Source organism: Cuculus canorus, chromosome 12 (assembly GCF_017976375.1).
Source record: "Cuculus canorus isolate bCucCan1 chromosome 12, bCucCan1.pri, whole genome shotgun sequence".
NCBI lineage: Eukaryota > Metazoa > Chordata > Aves > Cuculiformes > Cuculidae > Cuculus > Cuculus canorus.
This window is the reverse complement of record NC_071412.1, coordinates 3,956,060-3,978,397: the sequence shown is the minus strand read 5'-3', so window position 1 is coordinate 3,978,397 and position 22,338 is coordinate 3,956,060. Positions and strand designations below refer to the sequence as shown.

The 22,338-nt window shown below is 35.0% G+C and overlaps 1 protein-coding gene across 5 annotated transcripts in view; it reads left to right on the top strand.

Annotated features, from left to right (window-relative positions):
* The window catches only part of DMXL2 (Dmx like 2), a 54,499-nt gene extending 32,325 nt beyond the window's left edge, over positions 1-22,174 (top strand). For 2 of the 5 annotated variants that reach the window (XM_054077328.1, XM_054077324.1), the window contains exons 23-45: positions 401-665; positions 1,419-2,515; positions 3,612-3,803; positions 5,374-5,450; positions 6,113-6,243; positions 6,941-7,189; positions 8,097-8,135; positions 8,731-8,912; positions 9,241-9,371; positions 10,329-10,414; positions 10,663-10,864; positions 11,843-11,960; positions 12,776-12,838; positions 13,240-13,326; positions 13,407-13,528; positions 14,275-14,413; positions 15,033-15,093; positions 15,179-15,306; positions 16,845-16,922; positions 17,527-17,618; positions 18,214-18,266; positions 19,342-19,559; positions 20,690-22,174. In XM_054077328.1, coding sequence (XP_053933303.1) covers positions 401-665; positions 1,419-2,515; positions 3,612-3,803; positions 5,374-5,450; positions 6,113-6,243; positions 6,941-7,189; positions 8,097-8,135; positions 8,731-8,912; positions 9,241-9,371; positions 10,329-10,414; positions 10,663-10,864; positions 11,843-11,960; positions 12,776-12,838; positions 13,240-13,326; positions 13,407-13,528; positions 14,275-14,413; positions 15,033-15,093; positions 15,179-15,306; positions 16,845-16,922; positions 17,527-17,618; positions 18,214-18,266; positions 19,342-19,559; positions 20,690-20,899 — 4,020 coding nt within the window. In that variant the 3' untranslated portion in view covers positions 20,900-22,174. The remainder of the gene's footprint in view (positions 1-400; positions 666-1,418; positions 2,516-3,611; positions 3,804-5,373; positions 5,451-6,112; positions 6,244-6,940; positions 7,190-8,096; positions 8,136-8,730; positions 8,913-9,240; positions 9,372-10,328; positions 10,415-10,662; positions 10,865-11,842; positions 11,961-12,775; positions 12,839-13,239; positions 13,327-13,406; positions 13,529-14,274; positions 14,414-15,032; positions 15,094-15,178; positions 15,307-16,844; positions 16,923-17,526; positions 17,619-18,213; positions 18,267-19,341; positions 19,560-20,689) is intronic. The other 3 variants (XM_054077326.1, XM_054077325.1, XM_054077329.1) reach the window with 3 other exon arrangements.
* Positions 22,175-22,338: the final 164 nt, after the last annotated feature.

The window sequence follows — 22,338 nt, the reverse complement described above, 5'->3', positions numbered from 1 at the left end:
CCTCGGAGATGTAATTCTGCAGATAAGACAGCGGGAAGAGTATCTTACCAGTTATATATTAAACAAAACTTCCAACTTTAATGTTATTCTATGAGTTAGAATAAAAACAAACATCTTCACTGCTGCCATATTAATATTTGACATACTGATGTACTGCTATGCATATTGTAATTCCTGAAATAGAAGAAAGTGCACTTCTTTCCAAACATGGAACAAGTATGTTTCTTAGATATATATCGTCACATTTTTTGACCCAAAGATGAATGTGTACTTTAATGAATAGATACAATGAGACAAAAAATTATCTCTTCTGTAAACAAATATTGGTCTTCACTTCAGTGTTGTGTTAAAGAACAATCTCTCCCTCATAAAGCAACCTTTTTCCCACTTCTTATCATAGGTTTGCCTTGAGAAAATGGAAGACATCCAATTAGCAATGGTTATTGCTCGTTTATATGAATCAGAGTTTGAAACCTCTGTCACATATACCTCCATTCTTTATGAAAAGATTTTGGGTTGCCATAAGGATGGAACTGGGTTCAGCTGCACTAAATTGCATTCTGATCCATTTCTGAGAAGCATTGCCTACTGGATAATGAAAGATTACACTAGAGCTCTAGACACATTATTGGAACAAACACCTAAAGATGATGATGAAAACCCAGGTAAGGAAAAAAACTTTAGTCTGATGGGACAAACCTATTAAGACAGAGTAGAGAAGGAGAAGTATTTTCTGTCTGTGTGCACAGTCCCTTTTCCTGAGGTGCCATTACACTGAAATCGTTAATAGGCTTATGGACTGGCCCACTCAACTCCTTCTTTCCTTAAACAAAAGAAAAAAAAAACCCACACTCAAGAAAACCCTTTTCCAGTTTCTTCCAAGAGTTTGTCTCCAACCCAATATTGAATTTAGTTCTGCTGTCAGATAAGCCCAGGAGAGCCTTCTTTGTTTGTTATTTCCCTACCTCTCTACTACTGAATGCTGGCTAGTCCTTACGCCAATGGACTTAAACTCTCATTTTCGCTTCCAGCAATAAGCAGTGTTCTAGCAGGATTTCCTGTCCTGTCTCTTCTGAGATTAATGTTAAGTGACATGTGACTATGTAGATTTCTGTGGTTAATTCACTCTCTTGGGGAAATGTCTACCTGGCTGGTCATCTCCACTTTTTTCAAGCTTAGCTGAGTGGCATATAGCAGTGAAGCAAATGAGAGAATTTATTATCTTTCTACTCATCCAGCTCCTATCTTTAAGCTTTTTGTGGGGAATATTTTGTTTTGTTTTGTTTTGTTTTGGCTAGGAGAGCCAAAACTTTTGTTCTGTGTTTTGACAAATCTCTGTAATACAGTAAATGTTGCAAAATGAATATTAACATTTTCAAGCCATTTTCTATTGATGTTATATCTGTTTAATTCCTTAGTTATCATCAAGTCATGCAATCCTGTGGTATTCAGTTTTTACAATTATCTTCGGACCCATCCTTTGCTCATCCGAAGATACTTCAGCTCACCAGAAGGGACTTTGGCCACCTTAGGTCTACAAACTGAGAAAAGCTTTGTTGATAAAATTAATCTTATAGAAAGAAAATTATTCTTCACTACTGCAAATGCTCATTTTAAAGTCGGCTGCCCTGTACTAGCTCTTGAAGTTCTTTCCAAAATTCCAAAAGTAAGAAAAAAGTCCACTGTAGCTGAAGAGAAGGATTCATCTAGTCCTTCAATACAGGCTGTGGTTTCAGATTCCAAAGCCCTAAGGGATGGTGCTGGAAGTGGTGATATAGACTGGTCAAAGCCAATTTCAGCTTCCTTTACTTTGGAAAACAGTTTTGAGTCTTCAGCACAGTTTGACTGGAGTCAACCAGCAATAAAATTTGATGATGAGCCCCTTACTCTTGATTGGGAAGACAAAAATGGGTCAGACGAAGAGAACGGGGATGTTGGTATAGTGATGAAAAACTCAAAATCTGATTCTAAGAATGGAGAAGATGATGAGAGAACCTCAGACACCACCATCCCACAAACTCCACATGGGGAGATTTCTGATGCAGGAGACACTGAGGTTGATGTTATTGCTGAACAACTGAAGTTCAGAGCCTGTTTGAAGATTCTTATGACTGAACTGAGGACTTTGGCTACAGGTTATGAAGTAGATGGAGGAAAACTCAGATTTCAGCTGTACAACTGGCTTGAAAAAGAGATTGCTGCTATGCATGAAATATGCAACCACGATGCAGGGGTCAAAGACTATTGTAAAACATATGCCAAAGTAAATGGTGATCTACTTGATCATGACGATATGATGGATAAACCTGACATTGGTTCATATGAACGACACCAGATAGAAAGACGTAGGTTACAAGCAAAACGAGAACATGCTGAAAGACGAAAGTGGTGGCTGCAAAAGAACCAAGCACTGCTGAGAGTTTTTCTAAGTTACTGTAGTCTTCATGGGGCACAAGGTGGTGGTTTAGCATCAGTAAGAATGGAGCTAAAGTTCTTGCTGCAAGAGTCACAGCAGGTAAAAAATTCAACTAATTTCTGTTTGCAGGTGTGAACAGTTCTGGATGGTTTAGTTTTATCAAATGCCTAAGTTTGTGACAGGTACAAGACAGATGCAAGTCTAACAGTCAAGACAGTTTAATGTTCTTGGAGAAAGAACTTGGTATTTGTGTGCTGCTTTTCCACATCCTGATTATTTGGTTCTCAAGAGACTGTTATGTGACACTGAGGATTAAGCTACCTATAATTATGTTGCTATTTATATTATATATAAGAATGTTGCTATTTGTGTTATAGTTGCAGAATTATACGTGTGTTCAAAGGAAATTATAATTTTGATCATAATATTATAGGTACCTAATACATTAAATCCACAGTTGCTAAAACTGACAAAACCTCCCATCCGACACCGCTCCAAACTGTGCAAAGGAGCTTCAAGGAATGGGATTCTCAGCTGCAAGACTTAACAAATAATACCAAGTCAGACAGGGTAGTGCTTACTTTTACTATATTATGAGATTTTCTACATTTATTTCATATAAATAGAGAAAATATTAATGACTAACCTGAGCTACAGCAGATATTCTGATGCTGGTAAGTCCCTTAACTTGTTTTAGATGTCCTAGATTTCTCACATTTCAAATAGAGGCAGTGGCCAACTGTTTTGGTGGTACTAAGCTTTGCATGTACTTATGAGAATTAAAAAAATCTGTTTCCACTTGAGAAACTCAGATTAGTGCAAATTAGACTTCTGTTATTAAACTCAGAGCAGTGAGTATTATGTCAACTCATTCTACTGCAAGTGCAATTTTAGTTAGTGTTTCTTAATAGACAATCCCAACACTTGCTAATGAATTACATAAATATATTCTTCCTGAATTAAATCAAAATGCATTCCAGCAAACTCGGCTATCAGGTTGTCTGATCCATGTTATTATCGTAAATAAGAACTTACTTTTGACATCAGTAACAGTAAAGTCTTGCCTGTACTGAGTAGACAGAAGTGGAAGAGGATAAATAACTCTGGAAAAACACTTAAGTTGTAAAATTATCAATTTTAAAACTTTTTTTTTCTCACAGCAACAGTTTTAAATACCATCTTTTCTTTTAAACAGGAAACTACTGTAAAACAACTTCAGTCTCCGCTTCCATTACCCACAACACTACCATTGCTTTCTGCAAGTATAGCATCCACAAAAACTGTGATAGCTAATCCTGTGCTGTATTTAAACAACCACATCCATGATATTCTTTACACTATTGTGCAGATGAAATCACCACCACATCCTAATATTGAAGATGTCAAGGTAACGAAAAGCTTTCAGGAAATGCTAAGTAATTTCTTATCAAATGGGGAAGTGAACATGCAAAAATACAATGTGTTGTTTGAGTTAACTTTTCAGCACTTACCCTTTAACAATACTGACCACCTCCTTTAGGTCCGACCAAGTGCTTGTTAACAACTTGCTTTCTGAGATCTTTTTTAATCCAGTTAGTTCCCTTTCATCCAAATTCTGATCATTCTCAGGAAATTTCTAAAAGTGATTGTTACTAAAACAGTGAATTTTTGGCTCTTAAAACAACAAGATCATGTGAATTAACTAATTATTATCATTCTGGGGATTTATGAAAGTGGAGATGCGAGTCTGTAAGTTAATACCATCTATTAATTTAGGTATTATAAACCTTACTCTAGAGCAAATTTCCTCAGGTGTACTGCATTTTAAGGAATTGTGGTGAATTACTTTATCTGACTCCATACCCTGGGGTAAATAAATTAGATTCAGGCTTAGTAAATAGAGGGGGAAAAAAAGCCAAAGAGTGTGAGACTATGATACAGATAATTAGTAAGAAGCTAAATTATTGTTTTATACATTTAGATCATATTCATATTTATTAAATTAATTGGAATTTCTGTTGCCTAAATGAAAGCAGGGAAAAAATTGGAAACTATATGGGTTGTCCCACTGCAAGACAGTTAAGTTTAAATCTGCAACTCAAGCTGGTTTAAATCTTTCTCTCATATCAGTTGACTCCTTTTCCATCATGCATTATACTACAGCAAGCATCTTTCTTACTCTTAAAAACTTGTACCTCACACGCATTTTCTTGTGAAAGACAATTCAGAAAGAAGATCTGACGCTTCCTAATTTCTAAACAACTATTTAGATAATTCTTAGCTTTAATCTGAGGTCTAGCATTTAATTCAGTGGAAAAATGATAGGAAAAGATGGAAATAAACACAAGGTGGTTGGTTTTAAGAAAGTTTACATTTTTAACAGTTTGACAGCACCATTTTCTTCACACTGTGGATCTCATTGGACTTTCCAAGAAATCATTTAATTCCTTCTGTTTAAGAACTGGAGCGTTTCTGTTGCATTGTGAGGCAATAACAGTATTATTCCTGTTACTTCTGGAAATTTATAAGCACATAACTGAGGTAAAAAAAGAGATCATAGATAAAACAATCATACAAAGTTTACACAAACTTTTGTATTTTATGCATATTGTGCAACTACTACTACATTGGACTGCTGTTTTATATAGTACAGCTTCCAGGAACCATGCTATGAAATTCATTAACATAAAACAACATACTTGGTCACTTCTTCAATATACTTATTCATTGCAGCATTTCTGTATTAGGATAAAATTCATTCTGATAATAATATTTGAAGGTTTTTACTGTGATCACGTGATCTTGAACCAGCAGTTGTGTTTTAAACTTAAAGTAACATTCAGTTACTATTTCCTACACTTGGTTTAAAACTAGGACATTCCTGCATAATATATTTCCAGTGCTGTTTAGAAAGAATTGTAGTTTCCTCATCTTATGTATATAACCGATGTAGAGCTTATTTGCTCTTTTTATTTCAGGTGTATACACTTCATTCCTTAGCAGCTTCACTTTCTGCATCCATTTATCAAGCACTGTGTGACAGCCACAGCTACAGGTAAAAACAGAAGTTTTCTTGCAGTCCTGCATTTGGAGAATACTTTGTGTATCCAAAATGGAAATTATTCATGCAGGTGTCTAAAAAAGGATTCAATATCTGTGTGCAGTGTACAGATTACTAGCTTTGATACGCTAGAACAGTTTTACAAAGATAAAATAACACTGATAATTCAGATTTTTTTTCCAATAAATGATAGGAAAATCTGGTGTCGTTCTCACTTGGGATGCTACTGAAAAATATTTTTGTGTTCTTTTCCACGGTACATCCCTTGCTGAATAGAGGTGCAGGGGAAATATGTGAACTTAACTGAAGTTAGGTTTTAGGCAGTTTATATTTGGATCTGAAACTAAAAGAGAATGCTGTAAAAAACATTTTTAAAAAGTCTTCAGAGCAAATATATTATTAGGATTTCTGAAAAGCCTTTTTCATATCTCGAAGTATGCACATACATATTAAAATTGATAATGTCACATGGAAACATTTTTAAGTTTTAATAAAGGATGAACTTTTTATACCATGTAATTATAAAATTCTTGACTTAGTCCTATAGAATTTTAAACATTGCATCTTCTGATTAAAATGAGAAGTATTTATATATACTATATTACAAAAATATTCTAAAATCCTCTCTCATCAGAAAAAAATTAATTTGTATTTAGCAGTCAAACAGAAGCGAATCAGTTTACAGGAATGGTTTATCAAGGCTTGCTTTTGAGTGATCGACGCAGACTGAGGACAGAAAGTATTGAAGAGCATGCAACTCCAAACTCATCTCCTGCTCAGTGGCCTGGTGAGAAACAAAAATAGGGCTACTTTTAGCACCACTGGACCAGCTTCACACTTAGTAATTATCTCACTGCCCTATATTTTAATGGATAAAATTATGTATGGTTAATAATAGATAAGTGTATCTGATTTAGCTCTCAAATAATTAATAGCCTTTCACTTTTTCATGTATCAGAACAAATAAGAATAAAATTTCTGTATGGCAAACATCTTGCTTGAAGAAGAGACCATGATCTTTGAGCTAAACACAAGCCGATAATTTGTCATCCTAAAATGTTTTCCTCCAGTCTGCTTCACTCTATAGTGAAGTTATTTCTGTTAGCTTCTTCTATGGTATTGTGTTACATCCATGTTTTACTTTGTATAGCTGTCAAAACAACTATTCCCAATGTATAAGCACAAGTTTAGTATTTTGAGGTATGTGCTGTGGAAACAGTGCAGGAATTTTGTAGGCAAGCTGATTGCCCACAGTATTTGCAGAGAGGTACAACACACAAGTCCCAGACCAAAGGCACTTACTTCTTTAAAATTTTGATTGTTATGATTTTAAGAAAAATATTAATAGGATGCTTCATCTGAATTAAAGTATCATGTGGCTATTAGTATATGTTTAACATAAAATGTAGAGGTGAAGCATTTCCTTTTTTTTCAACATTTGTACTCCTACTCATCTAACAATGTTTCCGCTTTTCTCTTTGCAGGTGTGAGTTCACTTATAAACCTCTTAAGTTCAGCTCAGGATGAAGATCAACCAAAGTTAAACATCCTACTTTGTGAAGCTGTTGTAGCTGTCTACCTGAGTCTCCTTATACATGCCCTTGCAACCAATTCATGTAATGAATTATTTCGACTAGCAGCCCACCCTTTGAACAGTCGAATGTGGGCCGCTGTTTTTGGTGGAGGGGTGAAACTTCTTGTAAAACCTCGAAGGCAGTCAGAAAATATTCCAGGTACTTTGTTCTTTAAAGGTCATACTATTGATTTACACTTTATACCTTTTAGTAACCTGGTAGGAAAGATTTCCTTCCTTTTAAAGGCAAAAACAAAGCAAGAGGAATGTAAGTACCTAGTGGCAAGAAAACAGTTATGTTAATTAAAAAGCATAAAAACCCATTTTGTCTTGCAGTTGTCCCTTGTAATGGCACCCAGCACATTTTGAATTTGCTGGAAAAACTGTGCAGTTATTATATTGCCAGTATTACTATTTGATGCTTACTTATAACACTTTCCAGGACTTTCAGGCATTATTTTTTAGTGAAAAAACAGATGATGTCCATCAGGGATAATACCTATGGTTTTCTGTACATGAAAGATAAGCTTAATAACTGCAGTAACATGGGAACAGTATTTCTGAAATCAATTTCTTTTGCAAGGTGTGATTTCACCTTGAATAAGACCACAGAGAAGAATAGCAACTTCATCTGTCAGAAAAACAGTTCATGCATATGTAAGCTCCAACTAAAACAATGAATTTTGTAAAGACAGATGAACGTGTCTTAATATACTGCATGAGGAAAAGCAAAAATGGAGATTGAATTCAAGCTCTAGAGAAAAAGGCAAATACAACCATACGTCATAGCCTTTCACATAGCGAGAATAATGAATATCGTGTCACATAGACTTTAAAGACAACAATAGACTTGAAACATGCAAAAATTAGATGTTCTATATCTGAAATATAAACCAAAACAGTAGTAATGCAATGCACCATTGTAAGTATGCACAGTAGATATTTGTCATTCATAGAATAACTTAAACTCGTTTAGAGTGGTTATTTTCACAAGATGTTTATATGAATAACTTACATAAAGTCATGTCTTCATTTGAGATGTGTTCTGTTTTCCTTTAACCTACAAGCTGCTACAGCTTCTGATGTTTCAGAGGATGGTAATGAAGGTTTGTAAAAACTTGCAGTGTAGATGAATGCTAGCAGTGGCTTTTTTTTTAAAAAATAAAAAAAGTTTTAAAATATCTGTCTCCTTTATAATAAAGTAAGCGTGATCTTCAGTGTTGCCTGGCCAATAACGCTTTGAAAACCAATTTCTATATTAATATTTTGATAACTCTTTAAACACTTTAAATCATAACACTTCAAAATAGACTTCAGTTGTCAAAAAGCCTCCATCTATTCAAATTTTCTTCACTATCTTGAGACTTCCCTGGCTTATATTTTTAATAACTACTGCTACTTGTGCAGTTTAATTTCTTTCTTGAGATTTTTTTTCAGCTAAAAGCTTCATCTCCCAAGAACTTAATATAGAAAATAAAATATTTTTTTCAGGATGTTTCCAATTTATAAATGCCACAGTTATTGAATATCTTATAAGTGAACTTTTTATATGATTACACTTACTTTATTTAGACTGGCACTGATTTCTGAACTAGTAGAAATTAGTATCAATAGCAATGGTTTTAGTTGCTTCAATTATAAAATACAGCTGTGTCTAAAGATGCAATATTAATATCAGCTTTTCAAATTACCTGAATTTAGCACCACCTCTTCCATCAGAAGAAATGGATAAACATCGTCGTCGGTTCAACATGAGAATGCTAGTGCCAGGAAGACCAGTAAAAGATAGTACTGTACCGCCACCTGTCCCTGCAGAAAGACCCTCTTACAAAGAGAAGTTTATCCCTCCAGAGCTCAGTATGTGGGACTATTTTATGGCAAAGGTAATTTGAAAAGGACAATATAAGTTAAAGCATATTTCTTCTCTGTTAAGTTTTAAAGGACAAAAACAATGTGAAAATTTTGAGTGCTTTTCATAGTAAGTTGCAGAATATTCTTGTAATAAAGATGAAGAGACTACAAGTCTATTACTTCACTTTCAAAACAAGTCTCTTGCCAGTAATAAAATTTTTTCCCCTTGCCACTTGTTTATATTTTGGGGAGACCCCAAATGCTATCACTGTCATTGAGTTAATTGACAACTAAAGTAAGAGCTGAATCTTAAAACATCAGAAAATTGCTTTTATAGCAGACTTTTATTTTGCATTGCAGCCATTTCTTCCTTTGTCAGACAGCGGTGTTATATACGATTCTGATGAAAGCATTCACAGTGATGAGGAAGAGGATGATGCTTTCCTCTCTGATGTGCAGATTCAGGAACACAAAGATGCCAATTCTTACAGGTTAGCAGATATTGCCACAATTTTAGATAATTATGTTATGTGCTTACCTTTTCTTCCAAATTAAAGAAAATACCAGTCCTCTGCACTCTCCACAGTCGAAGTCAAATAATTTCAGTACTGTGGATAAACTTATCTATAACTATGGGATTACAGGACTGACAAGTTCTCATCACAGTACAAGTTCCCCATTTATTTGCCTAAAGAAAAGGATTAGGAAGTCAAAGCTGCGTGGTTTGCATTTTTTGGACTGGGGGGAACCAAATAAAAACTCCTGTCTTCATTTTCAAGACACAAAGAACAGGATGTACTACAATGCCAGGTCTAGAATGATGTTTCAGAATACTGGTCTTTAGTTTTTGAATGAGGAGCAGATTAAATGAACAAAACCACTTAAAGTAGAAAATGTTGCAAAAATAAAATGAAATAAAGTGGGTCACCTCAACATTGTAATAAGGGAAGAAAATTATGGCTCTTTAATGAATTCTTCAAGTCTCTCAGTAGTCTTTACAGCTATGCTGCACAGGACTTGCATCTTTAATGTCTGTGAAAATCTTTCAGTGTTGTGAAAGCTTCTGGCATGAATACCAAACTCAAGTAATATCTTGTCTGCATTCATTATGATTTCATGGAGAATTTCAGGAGGTGTTTAAGGGGGCTTGAACTTATTCTCAGTCTTGCAGAGGCTCATGCATGCACACTCTTATCTGGAGGAAGAGCCCAATCATGAAGGATTTGTAAAAGAGAAGGAGATGCTGTCTGTAACAGCTAAGGGCCCTTAGAGGCATTCTTATGTTGCACAGTTGATATAGAAGTATCTTTCTCTGCATGTCTGGTAAACCTCAGTAAACCATCTCTACTGTTTTTCTGATCTATGTATTTGTTAGAAGGAGAAAAATATTCTGCAGATAACTGTATTAATGTTGTTTTAACACAAATAAATTTATTCTCTTTATACAGCTGGGCTCTTCTGCATCTGACCATGGTAAAATTAGTTCTGCACAACATTAAGAACTTCTTTCCCATTGCTGGTCTGGAATTCACTGGTAATTTAAATTCTGCTTTACATTTTAATTTTTTGTGTAAGTAGCTCTCTGTCAGACTTCAGTTAAATTTTAAAAAGAAAATTAAAAAGCAATTTAATTCTTCTTGAGTTTATTACAATTGCCAACAAGTAAGTTTCCTTTCAAGATTTTTTTTTTTTGTATGGTTGTATTATTCTGGGGTTTTATACACACTGTAACTTAAATGATTTTTTTTCTCTGAGCCTGACTCTATTAATATTTCTGTTTAGATCTGCCTGTAACATCACCATTGGGCATTGCTGTAATAAAAAATTTGGAACACTGGGAACAGATTCTTCAAGATAGAATGGACCAGTTTGAAGGCCCACCACCAAACTACATCAATACTTATCCTAGTGACCTTGGAGTAAGTGCAGGACCAGCTCTTCTCCGCAATAAAGCAATGATTGAACCTGAAAACACACCATTCAAGTAAGTCACTTTTATTTCCACCTAAACAGTCCAATGATGGTTGACTAGATCTTAGTTCTAGACAGTGCCTTACAGAGACCATTTTCCCACATCGTTTTTGTTCTTTCTTATGCAGCTGTCTCTTGTAGCAGCCTTTACTTATTCTGCTGCCCCTTTCACAACTGCAGCAAGAGGGGATAATAAGAAGGAAAGAGGGGAGCTTGGATAACTATGAATCAAGGGCTCTTGCTGGGAAGACCCAATTCAACTTTTTTTTACTATTCCTCCAGCAGCAGCTGTCTCCCACCCTAGCTTAGCAACACGAGAGTTATAGAATACATGCAGGAGGAGAGAAAGTTTTAGTATGGCGCTTGTAAAGCAAATCCTCCTGGTTTTAGACCAATGGCATGCTTGTAGGTATCTTTAAATAGTAAATTGCAGATAGTAAACCATGTTTTCAACTCAAAAATAACTTGCTTTTCTCAATATCCTAAAATACAACTTCAGGTTTGCTCGCTATAGGATTTTATTAAAATATTCTTACAAACATGCACTGCTTCTTTAGAAGTATTTCTCCTCAAATCCAAGGCAATGAAATTTGTTTGGCTCATGTATGAGCTAAATATTCGAAAATTCTTTTGAATGCTGAAAGAAATATGTAAAGTAATTCTGTAGGACCAGCACAGTACAAACAGAAAAGCAGTTTTAGTACAGTGCAAATACAGACATATATGCAAGTCAGCAGATTAAACTGTAGTACTTGGAAGTCAGTAACATACTGTGGATTAAAAAAAATATACTAAGTATATCTTGATATTTGCTCTGAATGAATCACAGCTTAAACTTTTGATTGGTTTTTTGGGTTTTTTTTCTTCAAATTGGAATTTCATCTATAGTCATTGAGTCCTTCTTTAGATTTATTGGTTTTGTTCACCTTTAATTACATTGAAGCTTTTTTCTCCCATCCCCGCCCCACCCTGCTCCTTCTGTTTCATCCAGATCAAAAGATTATTCAGCTCTGCCAGCAAAAAGGCTCTGGCATTTTCTTGTGAAGCAAGAACTTCTTCAGGAGACATTTATAAGATATATATTCACAAAGAAAAGAAAGCAAAGTGAGGTAAATGAAGGATGTAACTTTCTTTTTAAAAAAAAGTTCAATTATAACGGTTCCTCATTCTCTTTCAGAACTTTTTTAAATTTTTCTTTCTCTTTTTTTGTTGGTATTTCAATTTCCTTTCTTTCATTTAACAGTGTTTGGATTTTTTTTTTTTTTTAAATCAACATGACCTTCATGTTGTTTATTGAAATATCAACTGAAGCGAGTGTTTTTAGACAAGGCATATCTCACCTTATCTTTATGTATTTGAATATTGTCCTAATAAAGAAACAACATCTGTGGTAAGGGTAATAAATAAATCAATTTGAGTATTCATATAATATTTTTTGTGTGCCATATTGAAAACAGAAATTTAAATGAACTATTACTTTGTGTATATGTATATATGAATGAGTAATATATACATATAAAAGTAATATTATATAGTAATATATAATATGGGGCTTTATGAATCGTGCCAGTTACAACTGTAGTGAGCTGTAACTGAAAATTTAAACCAACACATGAGAACCATGGGAAATAAGCGTACTATTATTATCTTTAAGATTTCCTGTAAGTATGGAGTTTGTGTGTGTATTACTCCTCCATTTATTTACTCTATCATACATTTTGTGTGCATCTAGGAGGCATTACATTTTAAGTGAGTTTGTTTAGATTCCTGTCTTAGTTTCTGTGACTTTTATAAAAAGTTAAAAATACATTTGTCATCATTTACTGACAGAGTGGCCTTTAAAATCTAGTTTGGAATGTTTCATTCTTTTTTTATATTTGTTTGTGCATGTGTTTTGTGTTTGTGACTGTGTGATGTTATGTAGTCTGTAGAAGATCGTGTGGAGCAGGTCAAACAAAACTGCGTAGCAGAAGATCACAAAAACAAGGTAGTATCCCTTCTCCCAAACTTCTAGCACATTCTTAAAAGTTCTGTGGAACTGGCTTTTCTTTCTCTAATGTGACTAACAGAAGCTATGTGTTCTGTGAGGTCTGTGTGGCAGGCTTTTAATCAGTGAATTAACTTTGGATGTCCCATTAACTGGGATAAGTGCGGACCTTGTAAATAGTTTTACACACACAACTTTGTGGATCTTACACTCAAATATAACTTTTGGCATCTAGAGCACCAAAGAGTATGAGAAATCTAAAGTTTAGCTTCCTAAATAATGCTGAGGCCACTGAACTTTTCTTGCATGAATTTTGTATGGCTTTTTTTTAGTCCGAATGTACCTCTACAAAAAGGATTTGTTTTTCATGTTAATTGAAATTTTTTATAAATGTCTTGTAGGTTGAAGCAGATCTTGGCTACCCTGGAGGAAAAGCAAAAATCATTCACAAAGAATCAGATATGATAATGGCATTTGCAGTTAATAAGGTAAGCCTCGAATACTACAATAAGCATAATAAAAAGTTCTGAATTATAGTTACTATAAATTTTCTTTTTCTGCTGCATAGGCAAACAGCAATGAAATTGTTTTGGCATCTACACATGATGTTCAAGAACTTGATATTTCATCTCTACTGGCTGCTCAGTCATTTATATGGATTGGGGAAGAATATGATAGAGAGTCAAAAAGGTAGAATTGTTTCTTTGTGGTTCTATTAAGCATGTTGGTTTAATATGAGACTGCATATATAATACCTATGTAAGCACAAGTGGATCATGCAAAATAAAATTAATTACTCCATAAGGTTTCAGATTGCTCTACAAAGCAGTGAGGGAAGGCAAAAAATATTACAGTCTTTGCTTTACACATGGAGATACAGTGGTTTTGAAGGGTTTGAGTATTTTTGGCATGTCTGCACCACACAATGAAGTAAAATCCCATGATGCAGGAGCTAATAAAGGAAGTGCTACCTTAGAAAGACTGCATGAGCATCATTGCAGTGTTGAGGCTAGTTGTGGTAGCTGATACTTGTTGTAAAATGCAACAGCCTAAGTTACTGTCTCCTCTATTATTGTGCTGAGAATTATGAATGTATTGGCTGCAGCAAGGACTCATCTGTACCACGCCCCATCACACAGAATAGATAGACAGACAGACATGCAGATCAGGAATATTCCAACAATATTCTTCTCAGGAGAGTTTATATTCTGAACATCTGTCTACTACAGTTAGGATCATCTGTTGAGGTTAAACACCAATAGCTTTGGAGCACGTGGAAAATGTTTGTAAAATGAAAGTGCAGGAATTATCAATTTATAGTCTCATAATCACTTCCTTTACCAACTGCTATTAGGCTCTTGACAGTGAGATAAGCAAACAGCATTGGTAGCAATGAAACATTTGTTTAAAGCAAGAACACTGCTATTTTTTTACAGTTCTGATGATATTGACTTTCGTGGTTCTACCACAACACTAACTCAGTCAACTGCACCATCTTTTGGAGTGAATCAGATACAACCATCTTCTTCTATGCCATGGTTAGGCAGTGGTCAGACTAGCACTGGCGCTGGTGTGGTAAGTAGTTTTGTTGCTTGCAGCTCAAGAAACTTATTTTACGTAGTCTATTATTTAGTAGAGAAACCTAGTGTGCATTAATCATCATACTGTTAATTCAGTGTTGACATAAAAGGCCTACAATGACCAAGATCTGGCCAAAAAGAAGGCCAAACGAAGCATTTTCTTGTATATAGTGGCACAGAATTATTGTGACATAGAAAATAATGGGACAATTGGGTTTTTTCTGTTTCTTACGTGAACTTTGATGTAGGACCTTGAGTTTCTGGGGACAAAACAAAGCTAGCAAAAAAGCCAACCGAAACTAGAACAATCACAAACTTTAAATTCTTGCATTAGGACTAATATTAAAAGCATATACATCAGTATGGATTTAAGTTCTTTGTATAATAGAAGATGATATTAATACTATTTGAACTTTGATGTCTAAAAAAAGCTGTCATACACAGCCTTAAATGCTATACTGTAAATAAGCATAATTAGATGCAAGTAATGTTAGCTTACCAGGCTTTTTTCTTAACGGGGAGACACTCACTATGTAGTAGTATAAACAAAACTGAAGACTGTGTTTATGTCCTTTTATCAAAATTAAAATATTTTTTATTTCTTTTGTATTAAGCTTATTAAAAGAAATCTGAATAACGTCAAACGAATGGCTTCACATCCAGTCCACCAATATTGTAAGTGAATCACTTATCAGTACAGAGTAGATAAATTGTCTATAAAGTTTTGTAGTATTAACGAGCATCTATCTTTTAATCATAGATCTTACAGGAGCACAAGACGGTAGCGTTCGAATGTTTGAGTGGACAAGGCCACAGCAGTTGGTATGCTTCCGACAAGCTGGGAATGCCAGGGTTACAAGAATGTATTTCAATTCACAGGGCAACAAGGTAAGTACAACATTTAGGATTTTTCCTTTTTTTTTATTCATAAGGGAATGTTTGGTTGTCCCGTGGCCTCTGAGTATCTTAACTAGTGACACACAAAAGCGTAAAGATGTCCTAGAATGATGCCATAAGCAGTATCATATCATTTATTTTGGCTGCATATGGAAGCTTTATAATAAACACTGACCTATTCTCCTTTCTCTTCTATCAGCTTCACGCTGTTATCCTATATCCCCTTTGTTGCATTTTCAGGCTTTTTTGTTCTCTCGTCTCTGAAATCTGTGTGGTGGCCTTTCTAATTTAAACATTTAAAAAAAAATAAATGAGCTTACCTATTTTGTGGAAGCAAACTTGTAGCGAGATAGGCATGGGTCTACAGTAAGTGCTTCACGTTTTGCATTCTGGCCAAGGTAAAGTTTCGACAGAATGCATTACCTAGAAGATGCAGATACAGCCTATTACTTGAAGAACGTTAAGTATACGCCAGTACAGTGGAGAGCAGATACAGAGTACAAAAAAGCCATACACTTTGACCAGAACTGGTTCTGTGAGCTAGATGAGATGCAGAAAACAGTGGGCAAAGAAAGAAATGGAGAGTAATACCCACCTCTTCAGTATTTCATGTTGTCTATTCTATTGTTTTAGCAGGTTTTGTTTGCATTTTACAGACAAATTATTTAACTTCATTAGTGTTAAGAGCCATAAAAAGTGAATTAAAGGTGTTGTGGCATGAGAGTAAGATAGCTATAAAACAGTGGAAGCTTAACAATTAGAAATGTCTGGAAAGATGAAGTATCTCCCAGCCTACTTATTTTCAGGTAGCATAAAATCTGATTTGAACTTCTAAAAAAATTACTGGTTTGAGATATTGCAATCGTAACATCACAAGGGAATCGATGTTAAGTGAGAAGTTAAGATGTACTAGTTGTCCCAGCTGCTTCACATGGACGTAACTCAGGTGGGACATGTGAAACCTGACTAAATGGAGAAAATACAAAAAATAATTCTAAATATTTCTAAAAATACCCTGTAAAACATTTAGAGGTGTAGAATATGCTGCATAGAACGTACAGTATTAATTCTTACGCATTGGGTTAACAAAAATCTCGGTCATTTTACCATTCATGACATAGTAGAGTCCTTCCATAATAGTTCTTAATAGTTATTATGGTTTTATGGCATGCTGTCATGCATTTTACTTTACTAAGCATTTTCAGGCAGAGTCATGAAGTAACAATGCCTATGTAAGCTTTAGCATTTAAAATTAGTATTTGAAAGATAATCTTCCATACTTAAAAAGCTTCCATTTGCAGAAAAGAGTCGGGTAGGAGAGCATCAGTCCTTAAATAATCATTCAACAAGTATCACTGATCTCACTTGGCTTCTAACGTACATTTTCGTACAGGAGTCATTGTTGATATTGAAAGTGCAGGCAGTGGTTTGGTGTTTCAGGTGGGTTTATTGCTGAAGTCAGCTATTTACCATCATCAAGTAAGCATCCAGTAACCAGTATGATAATAAATACAGTTTGTTCCTTGCAGTGCGGTGTTGCCGATGGTGAAGGATTTCTAAGTATTTGGCAAGTAAACCAAACCACCTCAAATCCTAAGCCCTATCTAGTAAGTAAACAGAATCATCTTTTTTTTTCTTTTTATAGAGGAAAGTTATGTTTTTGAGACTTCAGACAAGCCAAGAGTATAGGTGTTCCACTGAGTCATTTTTTATGTTGTTGCTTTTTAATTGGCATACTTTATCAAAACAGCTGTAGAGTTTCAGTAATACAGCTTTGAAAAACTAATTGTAGAATAACCATAAGCTACAATGTAATTACAAATACTACTTCAGCATTACCATTCATTAAATTAAAAATTAGAGCTGACAGTAATGACTTTACAACCCCTAGACTTAGTAAAAATACACTATTTCTTTTCACTGCTACTTAACAGAGAATGAAGGCCATGCTTATTTTGAAATTCAGGCTCCTGTGAGACACTATTTTGTGACTTTGTTACAATAACTTATTTTAGTATCTTTTTATTTTATACTGGATTTATACTCCATTTCTCAGTTCTCTGAGGTTTTAAACTGCATTGCCTATCAGTTTTTAAACTCTGTTTAAAAGACTGCTTGTGTTATGCTGTCAGTGACACCAGGCTGACAGTAACTTTGACGCAGACTACAAGTAGTAAGATTGCATCTTTTTGTTTGTTTTGTTTTTAATAGAGTTGGCAGTGCCACAGTAAAACCACAAGTGACTTTGCTTTTATAACCTCTTCAAGTCTAGTTGCTACATCGGGACAGTCCAATGATAACAGGTGTGTTTAAAAAAAAAAAACAACCAAGGAATTTCACCAAAGCTTCCTATTCCTCTCCATTAACTTGCTAGCCCTTAGGCATTTATGTATCGCTGACGTTTTAAGGCTTAGCATTCTAAGCTTTGTTACAGCTTGAACTTGTCAGATGGTTTCTTTGAATATCATTTCTTCAGTCGCCTGTTTCCCAAATTTAGTTTTTGTGAGGAGTGGCCAACAGTTAGGCAGTTTTTTCAAGGTGTATTCCAAACGCAAGTAGTTTGATGTGATGCTGTTGCTGGGGAGAGAAATATGTTCAGTAGAGGCAAGATAATTCTTTTTCTCTGAAAAGAATAACTATAATTTCTTAGTAGAACCTAAGATGGGTACACTATATTTAAGGCAGAAAGTATAGTTCCACTAACAAGCATAAGGGAGCACAGAAAGAATTAAACCTCTTAACTCTTTGCATATGTGACTCCAGTGACTGTAGAGAGTCAAGGGCTTCTTGTTCAGTTCTACCTTCCCGGCTTTGACATGAAATGTGAACACTTTGAGTCATGGCACCCCATGAATCACTTAGCAACAGGCCATAATGACTTTTTTTTCCCCCCCTCAGAAATGTGTGCCTCTGGGACACTTTGGTTTCATCTGGTAACAGTCTTATACATGGTAAGTACTGCAGTGAAAATTTAACCTCTAATTTTTACTGAATAAGGAAATATAGCATGTGTATGCATTTGTGGCAAAGGGAAAAACTTGCACTGGGGGACTGCTCTAATAATTCATGCATCAGAACTGGTACTATATCGTCTCCAGCATGACATTAATCTGCTCTACATAGAAAAAAAAAAAGAAAGAAGATCATATACAAAATTGCTTTTGTGACAGTATTAATAAAGTCTGAAATATTTGAGTACAGTTCTGAAAAAAATTAACAGCTAACTAATTAAGTCTGCATTATTGAACTGTTACGTGTATGCAGGCTTTCACTTAAAATGCCACTTAATTAATATAACCAGTACTCCATTGAAGCACAGAGAAAAAGATAACTGTAGGTAATAGTAGAAGCAACTCGTGGCTACTGTTCTTGTCTTCCAGCACTTGGACTGAATTCTTAAGATGTTTCTGTCTGTTTGGCCAAAGCTCAGTAATTTCATCTTTATTGTATTTTGGTTTAGTTTGTTACACAGTGTTGCACTATGAAAGAAAAATATATACAAGTCCAACTATAATATCTTAGGCTTTTAAAAGAGCAAATTTGACCATTGTAAATATCTGCAAACAACTGCAGTACTTGAATAAGCAGTAGGTGCATTCTGAGATTCAGAATTTAAAACTAGCAGATTACACAATTTTAGCCTCATTTTAAGGAAAAATGGGTTAAGAAATTAGAATAGAATAATACATATCGATAAGAAAATTAATATTTCAATTTTTGAGTTCATCTAGACTGGGTTTTTTTTAACTCAGGAATTTAATTGAACTTACTATGATGAATTTTATATTTTCTCAGTTGTTTAAATTCAAGTATGTGCCTGTGTTCTAAAATATATTAGACTCTGCAGAGCATGCTTTCTTGTGGATTAGATCTATACAGCTAGCAGTTGGTATGACTTACCCATATGAAGGAATGTTATCTGTCATTTTAGAAATATTCAGGTAACAATTTATAGAAGAAATATATTTTAAGTTTAAAAGCTACTTACAGTTTCAAATGTATAATTCTGACATCCTCCTTCTTCAGCGTTCACTTGTCACGATCATGGTGCCACAGTACTTCAGTATGCACCTAAACACCAACTGCTAATTTCTGGAGGTAGGAAGGGATATATCTGCATCTTTGACATCAGACAAAGGCAAATCCTTTACACCTTCCAAGCACACGAATCAGCTGTAAAGGCCCTCGCACTGGATCCTTCTGAGGACTATTTTGTTACGGGCTCAGCGGAAGGTAACATGAAGGTAAGCACTGAAGGAGCAGAGTTGTATAGGAGAGCATTTAGGTGAAATAGTTCATTGATGGGTGTTGATCATCATGCTGTTAATAGCCAGATGAATGCCATAACAAAACATAAATCCCCAAAAACCAAACCTACGTTCGATATATACAATGCTCACTTACATTTATAACATAAACTTAAAATATTAATGTCCTTCTAAAGCAGGGAGGTTTCGTTCTCTGCTAAAGAAAATTAAACATTCTTTTTAAAGTTGTATGACTGAATTTTAAGTGGCTAAAGCGAAGTGCATGATTCTGAAATCTTAGCTTCATTTTTCTCTCTTGAAAATGTTCTGGTTTTGCCTTTGCATGCTTCTCTTCATAATACAAGGGATGCTCAGTAACAACATGGTGTAAAGTTTCTGTAACACCAAATTCCGTTTTATCTCTCGATGTTGTATCCCCAGACAACTACTGAGATGTCATAGTAGTGAGAAACAAATGAATAAGAACAAAAAATAGAAATACATGTCCTGTTTTAAAGGGCTTCTCTCCTGAATACTAAAGGAAGGAAAGAACATGGTAAAGAGAAGGAGAATACCGTTTCTTTCCTTTCAGCTGGACTGCATACTGTTTAATAGGTGCTTTCTGTGCTTCCTCCCACTCTGTAGCCTGGTCTTGATGAGGGCTTCTGCAATTTAGCACAACTGTCTGTTCTGTCGTACCTCTGTGCATGCTTATCAATGGTGCAGCTTCCTCTCTGTAGCATTCCCTCGCAGAAAAAAGCATTTCCAGCCACTGGAAAGCTGACAACAGTCATCTTGGATAAAAATGCAACCTCTCTATTTCTGCAGCTTTCACGGTGGGGAAAGTGGGAGGGGCACTGCTGATCAGGTACCACAGGGCAACCTCACCCTGCTGAGTAACCAGCTAGTCTACAGTGAGGTGGCCTTACGCTGTCTTCTTGCCTTACGCATCCTCAGGAGCCTCTCAAGACTCGTGGACTTCTTGTAGCTGGTGCTAATAGACAACAAAAATACCCTTTGTCTTTGCTGAATAGGATTTAGAAGAGCCAAGAATCTGAGACATTAGTTAAAAAAATACAAATCCTAATTTTTATCTCCTTTTGTCATTTGTCATTATTTTGTTACAGGTGTGGAGACTGACTGGCTATAATTTAATTCATTCATTTAAAAATGAACATGCTAAGCAGTCCATTTTCAGAAATATTGGTGCTGGTGTCACCCAGATTGAAACTGTGCAAGGCAATCGTATCTTCTCCTGTGGAGCAGACGGCACGCTGAAAATGAGGGTTCTTCCCAATGCTTTCAATGTACCTTCAGGCATTTTTGACATTCTGTAGTGTTATGTGAGCTAATCCTGTTTTTATATAATGTCCCTTTAAGAAGCTAAAAACACAGTCACACACACTGGGAAAAGGAAATTGTTTCCTTTCAAAGCAGCTACTGCAGCGTTAGGTGTTATGGAGAAAAAGATTTTAAAAAAAAAAGTACTTTTACAACAGATATATTTTGAGTATGCCCACGAGGATCACTGGGGTGGAAATGCATGTACTGTATTGTAACAGCAAAGAATTTAACCCAGTACAATCAGTCATAGGTGGGATTATTGTTTGGTAACCCACAAGCTGCATTTAGTAAGTGTATTGTAAAGATTCTGACAGTTGTCAGTCACTTAACAAGCACTGTGGCTCTACAAGTCAGCAAGCATTTCTGATGTGATTCTGGTTATTTTCATTCCAATTTTTCCCACTCATCGAAGCATGTGTACAACCTCTCATTTTAAAATAGTTTAGTTTTAATTAAGGGTACTCAGTGTATTTGATTTTTGCAAGAAAGTGTAATGGATGCAAATGCCGTGGAAATGTGCAATCAAGAACGTACTGTGAGATATGTATCATTTTATGCTGAGATTTTTTTCTGGTTAGTATTAATACACAGTTGATACTGTAACTTGCACACCAACACCTTTTTAAATGCAATGCTTTTTTTAATTTGCACACTATTTTCTTTCCTTTCCGACAGCTATGTTTTCTATTGGACACCTGCCTTTACTTTAGGAATGTATTGTAAGCACTAAATGTTTGTAGTGAAGACACCCATGATTCTAGTCAGCCTTTAGTTTTGAAATTCATTTGTCCAGAAAATACTTCATTCAATGAAGCTGTTAATACCATTTGAACATATAATGCCACATCTCAGATGAATGTCAGGCTTTATGTGGCCAGCTAGTATATAGTGGATAAAACTGGTAATTAAATTATTACCACAGTATATTGTATAAACTATGCAGAGTTCAATATTGTTTGCTTGTAATATAACTAGCTACTGTTGTCAGATGTATTTTTCTGTTGTAAACAAAAACCATGTTCTTAAAGGACTGGAACGGATGTCTGCGTATTTAAATGTTGACAAACTGTCTTATTCCCCCAATGAAAATTTTGATGTCTGTGCTGTATTGTAAGATATACTAGAATAAAAAGCACCTTTCGCAAAGGTGATTTTAAATTGCAGGCTGTGAAGTATGAAAAGAAAGAGGAGTAAATGTCATTGTTTAAGTTTTCCCTTTTTAAGTTAAATAAATTACTTTTATTTCATGGAACAGTCCATTCCAGAACTCTTCCTTATATTTAAATAGATTTAACTAAAACTCATTTAGATTGACTGGATACTGGCTGATCTAGCTTTAACTTGATCTTAGACCGTACTGTCATAAAAAGGATTAGCTATTTGCATTTTATTTCCAGCTATCCTAGAAAAGTGTGAAGTTAACAGAATTTAT